Here is a 7,213-nt window from a genome sequence, read left to right as displayed (position 1 = left end):
CCTTTGCCCCCCTCTACAGCCCAGGAGGCAATGACTGATAGGAAGGATAGCACATCAGCCTGAACCATCCCAGATTCTAATATTTTTCATTTTAAAATATGCCTGTGTCTTTTGATCATCCATACCGGGAGAAGCTCTACCTGTAGTGGAAGACAGGCAGTCGATCAGTTCAGATGTGTGAGACTACAGGGATCCAGTCAGTGTCTCTTCTAAGAGTCACCCTCTGGTTTATAGTGTCCCACTAGTCTTGAGAAGCAATACAACATAGTTCTCAAGGGACTGTACCCTAGCACATCAGACCTTTATGACATGTTGGGAGAGTCACTCAACATTTTTCTGCCTCAGTTTCCTTATCTAAGGTATGTCCAGGTTTTTGTATAATCACCAGTAATTTTAGCTACCTCCCATGCCCCAACTCCTATAAAACATGAACCATGCAGTCATTGTTACTGTTCAATAACTCAAGATATAATTTGATAAACATGTAAACCTGAAATCGAACGTAAAAAAAATGAGGGGAGATAAATCAATCACAAAGGCCAAGAATGTTGCTCCACTGAAGAAGTATGCCCTGTCCTTTGGTGCTCTCTCTCTGTTCTCTCCTCTCTGTCTCTGTCTCTCTCTCTCTCTCTCTCTCTCTCTCTCTCTCTCTCACACACACACACACACACACACACACACAGAGTGAAAAGGAAAAAAGGAAACTCGCAGTCAAAAGGAAGAAGTTTAATCTGATTTCAAGTGGAAGGAGAGGAAAGAATGAGACAAACTAGCAAGAATTATTATGCTAGATGTATTTAACTTATTCATCTTAAAGTGTTAGAAGCATCATTGCATTTAATCTTTATAGCAACTTTGTGCAGTAGAATTTAAAGTTATCCTTTTAAAGATAAGGACAATAGCTTGCAGAAACGTTAGGCAACTTGCTCAAGGTCATCCAACTAACAAGGGCATGGCAAGGCTTTGAAACAGCTGGGCCAGACATTAAGCCTGGGTCCTTTTATTTCTATATCCCTCAAGCTAGAGAAGCCAAGTTTAATTTTTTATCCATCCCTTCAAGGACTAGCAATAAAAACAGTGAGGGTGAGGGGTATGCTCTGTTCTTAAAGAGATGGTAGAAAGGAAAGGGAATTGGGCATCCCAGGTTTTGGTCTGATTCTGCTACTAAAGAGGCTGTGAAGGTTGAAGCGAGTTCTTTCCCCCATCACACCAGATCATTCCCTCTCTATAGGATGAGGGGTTGAGTAGAATTTCTCGGGTGCTATGATTTCCTGTCCTCCCTCCACCTCTGCACCCACATTTGCAAACTTAGCTTTTCCTCCTGTTGGGCCAAAGTGTTCAGGAGGCTCCTAACACCTGGGATCTGGTGTTTCTCCTTTTCCTGCCCTTTCTCAGATGAAGACCTTGTGTGTTATAGAGACTTTTTTAAATTACCATGGCCTGAGTGGAGCAGCTGACACTCTTGGGGTCTCCCTAGCTTCTCAAGGTGATCAGAGAAAGGGTGGGGGGTAAAAGTCTTAATACTGCATATTTCTAAGTGTTACCATGCTTTGGATATGCAGTCCCCACAGGAAAAGGCCTGGAGTTCAAATTCTTCATGACCTTCTTTGTAGGGTCTGGACTTTAGGGTAGTGGGGAGGAGAGAGTAATCTATGCTGGGAAAAGCCTGATCACTGATTAGACTTGGGGCTGTCCATCTTCCCTACTCTGGGAATGACTGATGAACCTGAGGCACTGCTCAGAGCCAATGGAAGTTCCAGGGACAAATGAGAGCCAGTTTTCGATGTCGGAAGAGCAGCAGCTCGTGTCCTAGGTGGGGGCTCCTGTGCAAGGCTGAGAAATCTGGGGAGCTGTATTTACTGTTGGCAGCCACCCAGTTTCCCCCTGCCTTTATGTGGGAGTTTGTAGGGCCGATTCAACAGCTAACTCAACCCAACAAAGTTTCTTCTAAGGGAAGATTAACACAAGTCACTGTGGAAGCTTCAGATACACAGGGAGAAGAATGTCAGAGACCAAGAGAAAATTCCAGAGTCTGCAGCCCACGCAGGCTTGGGTGGGGTGAAGGAAGCACATGTTGAGGCAGGCAGAACTGTCTAGTCATGACTGATAACCAGGGAGAAGGAAATTCCTTTGCATCCAGGGCTAAGGTCCAGGGAGGGCATGAGAGCACACCAGCATCGGAGCTGGCTTCAGATCATCCAGGGCCTGAGACAAGCTGGGTGACACCAGAGGACAGAGGACAAGGCAGCAGGTTCCTGCAGGACTGAGAATCCTACCAGACATAGCAACAGATTCCAGCAGCCCCTGCTGTCAGGGCTCATGGGTGGGGATTTAGTGAACAAGGGGACCTGGGCGCAAACCTAGGAGAGAGCAAAGTGAGGCAAGAGGCTTGGAACTCAGGTGTACCGGTGGGGCTGGCACAAGCCCGGAGCAAGGTGGGGCATTAAACTGTCTGACAATGAAGCAGGTGGATGGGAAGAGCAGTAGGTAGACTCTGTACCAGAGCTCCTAGGTAATTCTCAAAGTAGACTCTGAACCTGTCTTCACAAATAACACCATTCAGTCATTCATTCATTTATTCAGTCAGCCAGCCAGCCAGGCAGTCAGTCTATAATTGCCAGTCACCAAGCAGCTTCTGCATGCCAGGCACTGTGTGAGGATGGAGATGGATAGGGACCAATGGCCGCATGGACACAGTGGGAGGCTGACCTTGGCCTCAAGTTCACCAGCTGTGGAGCCAGCAGGTGCTCCATAAACATTTAGGTGTGTGTTTGGGTAAAGGAGGGGTTAGATGAGGAGGAGGAACTACCTAAGTTTTAAGGATGATTTGGATTTTCCAAAGGCCACACCTAGTAACAGTTTGTGTTTCAAGTGCAGCTCTGAATCAGGGACCTCACTTTTATGGGAATTGCCTATGGAAGGACTGAGGGAACCCCTGTTCTTGTGTCCCCAGGAAAGAGAAGTTCCTTGGTGGGGAGACTCTTCAGAATCTGACCATCATGGAGTGAAGGCAAGTGTGTGCAGGCGCTCAGGGGCTGATCACCTACTGCCTGTCCCAGTGCCTTCACCTCAGCTGTGTCGCGATGTCACTCTGAGAGCTCCCCTAGTGTGAAAGCAACTCAGGTTCGAAGCAGACATTTTAGTTTTGGCTTTAGTTTTTGACTTTTAAGTTTGGCTTTTCCCTTCCTCTCTCCGACCCTGGTGCCCTGAGTGATGATAAACTGAACCTTATTTCCACCTATTCTAGTTCATGCCCTTCCTACTTTAGCAGAGATAGAAACACCCACTGTTTAGAGCCGCTCAAATATCAAGCATCTTTATTTCTACTTAAAGGGATTTATCTTAGCATCAATTAAGGCTCACCCACAAGGCAAGGGTTTTTCTGTGTCCTCACACTGCCACTCCTGAAACTTTCCAGAACTACGAGTGGTCCAGCTCTCAGCCAGGAAGGGCTCCCCTTTCCACCTCTAATCAGTTTTCCGCCTGGGCTTAATTTCCTCCTTAGACATTAGGGAGTCCTAAGGAATCAAAACAAAGGAGAACACAGGATTTATGTGTATAATTCTTTTCTTCCTGGGGTTTGTTTTTTTGACCGTGGTGAGTTATTTCACCTCTTGTGACCTGAGGTTCCCCAATCATCCCTTGAGGAGTGTGGACTAAAGGCTCTCTGAGATCCATAATCTCAGGGGCTCTGAACTGTGCTCTGTCTCTTACCCTGGGGAGTTCACGGTCTGTAGGGGGAAAGTGGGCTTCCTCATCAAAGAATGACAGGCATGATGGGCATATGTTAGGCTCCCCACTGAGATTTGTTGAATAAATAAGGAAACAAACACTGTGGTGGGGACACCATTGGTTTGAACAGGAACAGCTCTGACCCTCAGAAAGCCCCCTGGAGATACAGACCCAGAGGGAGGAGGAAAACCTTGTAGCCAGCAGGATCTCTAGGTATTGGGGCTGGAGCTGGAAGTGGGCAAAAGTTGAGAAGGATTCAGCATTGAGGACCCCATGGATGGGCTACGGGGAGGCAGGTAGAAAAGGCTTTTGGGTTTTCAGGTTGGGGGCACTGTAGCCTGATTAGAAAGGAGGAAAAGGCCAGGGCCAGATGTCTGGGTGGAGTGGAGGGAAAAGGTGATCCCAGGAGGATTAGCCCCTGAAATTTCCTGAAGTAGGAGAAGGATAAAGGTGTGGTTGGTGAAGGAAAGCAGGTTTTCCCACATTAGCAACCAGTCAGGGAGAGGGAGGGGTGGGTAAGAGAGCCATCAGTAAATTATTCTGAATGTGTGTAGTTTAATGGAATTGGAAAAAAGATGGGGGAAATGGATGGAAGGGTCTTGGACTCTGAAACAAGTGGTCTATAATCAGGCCATTTCATTATTTCTAGCTTCCACCTTCACCAAGGCAGACAAGGAGTGCCTGCCTCAGTTCCTCTGCTCCCCCTCCCTTTCCCACCCATTCATGTGTGCAACAGTGCTCTGTCCCACAGAACCTTCTCAATGACAAGGACAGCAGGTGACAAGGTCTCAACAGGACTCAGATCTCCCCCCAGGGTTAACTAATAAAACTCTCCACGAAGCCTGCTGCTCACCCCTCCCTCAAGGCAAGCCCTGCACCTGGGTCTGAGGATGAGGGCGGCAGTGAAAATTAGGCCAGTGACATCATTGTCAGCCAGCCAGTGGCAAAAAATATCAGATGGCATTCATCACAAAAGCTGAGCCAAACGATGATGAGGATGGTAGTGTGAGTCATGTGTGACAGGTGAGGAATGAAAACAGAGCACCTGAGAGCTTCTATTTCCTTGAGGCAGGGCTCGTTCATCTTATAAAAGTCAGCTGGCCATTGCCTTCACACCAAACCCAAGGGACCACACAGCTCATTCTGCTCCATATACCGGGTAAGTCTCTGATTGCAACAAACTGGGAATTCTTGTTTATTTTTTCATTATTAGAAATTAGCCAAAGGCAAATATGTGTAAGAAGATTAATCCAGGGTTTCAGTGGGAGTTAGAGAATAGTGGAATATCTTTATTTTAAGTTAAATTACAATCTAGATTTGAAAGGACCTTAGAGATGGTTAGGGCTCCCACCTCAGTAGATAGTCATTGAACTGGGAGTCCTGGAGGAGACTGTTCAAGTGTCCATGGGAAGTTCATAGCAGAACTAGGGTTCAGGCCCAGAGCACTCTCAGTAACACTGCAATTTCCCCCTAAGATATTTACAGAAATTTAAATTTATTGGATGGATCTCTAATGAGCATTTATTCCATTTAAGACAGTATGCTAGGCACTTTGGACAAATCAATGCCTAACATACTTACTTAACGAACATAAAACCTAGCAGGAAGGTTATATATATATATATAATTACCATACATATAAATAAATGAAATGCAAAGTAGATAGTAATTGGCAGGAGGGAGAGGGGCAGGGAAGGACTGTGCAGTTTTGGGAAACTTTGCTCAGGGAGACCCTCCTGGAGGTGTCAAGTGATGTGAGCTATGATGGAGGAGTATTTGGACAAGCAGAGATGGGAAGAAAAGCATTTGGAAGGGACTGTGTAAGCACAGACCAGAAGCAAAACCGTAGGGGCTTAGATGAATATAAAGCCATCCTATAAGTCACAGGCTTTCTACATGGTGCTGGGAAAGGATAGACTGCAGTGGCCTGATGCCACTTTCCAAAAGACCTAATATGCGGGCTTCATGTCCCTCAGAAGCCAGCTTTCTTAGGACATTTTTCCAGAACAGATATAAGATGACTTGGGTAGGAAGGGAGCCAAGAAAAGAACTCCAATAAAATGGAGCAGAAGAAATTGCCTCTTAGCTTCTCCTCTTAAAAGGACCTGAAAATTATCCAAGCTTATTTCATTTTAAATGTACTGAGGGGCTAGGGGAGATGAAAGGCTTTCTCTTCTAAAGGGTCCCAAAATAAAATCTATTTGGCATTGAATTTGTATCCATCTTTCTTTAATTGAATCACTGTGTCAGCTTTCTGTCTCCAGAAAAAAAACACATTTGAAGCATGAATTCCCAGCAGCAGAAGCAGCCCTGCATCCCACCCCCTCAGCCTCAGCAGCAGCAGGTGAAACAGCCTTGCCAGCCTCCACCCCAGGAACCATGCATCCCCAAAACCAAGGAGCCCTGCCTCCCCAAGGTGCCTGAGCCCTGCCACCCCAAAGTGCCTGAGCCCTGCCAGCCCAAGTTTCCAGAGCCCTGCCACCCCAAGGTGCCTGAGCCCTGCCATTCAACGGTCACTCCAGGACCAGCCCAGCAGAAGACCAAGCAGAAGTAATGTGGTCCGCAGCCATGCCCTTGAGGAGCCAGCCACTGGATACTGAACACCTTACCCCATTCTGCTTATGAATACCATTTGCCTATTGACCCTGTGGTTAGCATGCTGTCACCCGGAATCATAATCCCCCCTTTGCACCTCCAAAAAGATATTCCTTTCCCTCACTCTGGAGGGCTCCTGTGCCTTTGAGTAAGGCTGAAAGTCTCACTGACTAAACTAGTCTTCTTGTTGCTCAGGGTGCATCTGAGGAGGGATTTGGGGAGGGATCAAGTGAACCATCCCTGGTCTTCCCTCAATAAATAACTTTTAACTCCACATCTGGCTGTGTGTGTCACTGACTGATTAAATCTCTGTTGCTTTCTCAGCGTGAAGCAGGAACTAACACTATGAGGGCTGGTTGTGAGATCTATAGTCAGAAGGTACCTGATCCTGACACTGAGAACGTGTGTGAATGTGTATGGCTGCTGTACACACAGGACACTGCTGGGCTGGCAATGGGAGTGTGTTCAGGGCCACCCACCCAACCTGTTACTTTGGGTAGGCACAGCTAGAACAAGGCTTTTTTCTTTCACCTTAATGTTTATATCTAAATGACTTGCAGTGAGTCGCACGTGAGTGTAGATGGTGCCTGCTTCAGGCCATCATCATCTGTGTTTAGTTGATTCCTTTTTAAAATTTTTTCCAAAGAAATAGTGCTTGTGCATAGTCTAGCCTAGTGATCTGTTCTGCACTCATCTTCCCTTTCTGATGCCCCCACCACATGGAGCCAAACACTTGAACACTCACACCATACCCACAAACACATATCCACCCCCACACTCTCACACAAGGATATACTCCCAGACACAGACATTCAAACACACAGAGACACACACACATAGATCTCCAAAATCCCGACACTCACACACACACACCCCTTCACACACT

The 7,213-nt window shown here is 46.7% G+C and overlaps 1 protein-coding gene across 2 annotated transcripts; it reads left to right on the top strand.

The window, feature by feature from the left end:
• Positions 1–4,848: 4,848 nt before the first annotated feature.
• On the top strand, positions 4,849–6,601 carry LOC108512553 (cornifin-like). 2 transcript variants are annotated; one of them, XM_017847830.1, is made up of 2 exons: positions 4,849–4,891; positions 5,983–6,601. In XM_017847830.1, the coding sequence occupies exon 2, from the start codon at positions 6,017–6,019 to the stop codon at positions 6,284–6,286; it is 270 nt and encodes an 89-aa protein (XP_017703319.1). In that variant the 5' UTR covers positions 4,849–4,891; positions 5,983–6,016; the 3' UTR covers positions 6,287–6,601. The 2 variants fall into 2 exon arrangements, with proteins under 2 accessions (XP_017703319.1, XP_017703320.1); XM_017847831.1 differs by having other exon boundaries at positions 4,849–4,895; positions 5,997–6,601.
• Positions 6,602–7,213: the final 612 nt, after the last annotated feature.

Source organism: Rhinopithecus bieti, unplaced genomic scaffold, assembly GCF_001698545.2.
Source record: "Rhinopithecus bieti isolate Rb0 unplaced genomic scaffold, ASM169854v2 scaffold_30448, whole genome shotgun sequence".
NCBI classification, from domain to species: domain Eukaryota; kingdom Metazoa; phylum Chordata; class Mammalia; order Primates; family Cercopithecidae; genus Rhinopithecus; species Rhinopithecus bieti.
The sequence above is the reverse complement of the archived record's forward strand: the minus strand, read 5'-3'. Positions and strand labels throughout refer to the sequence as shown.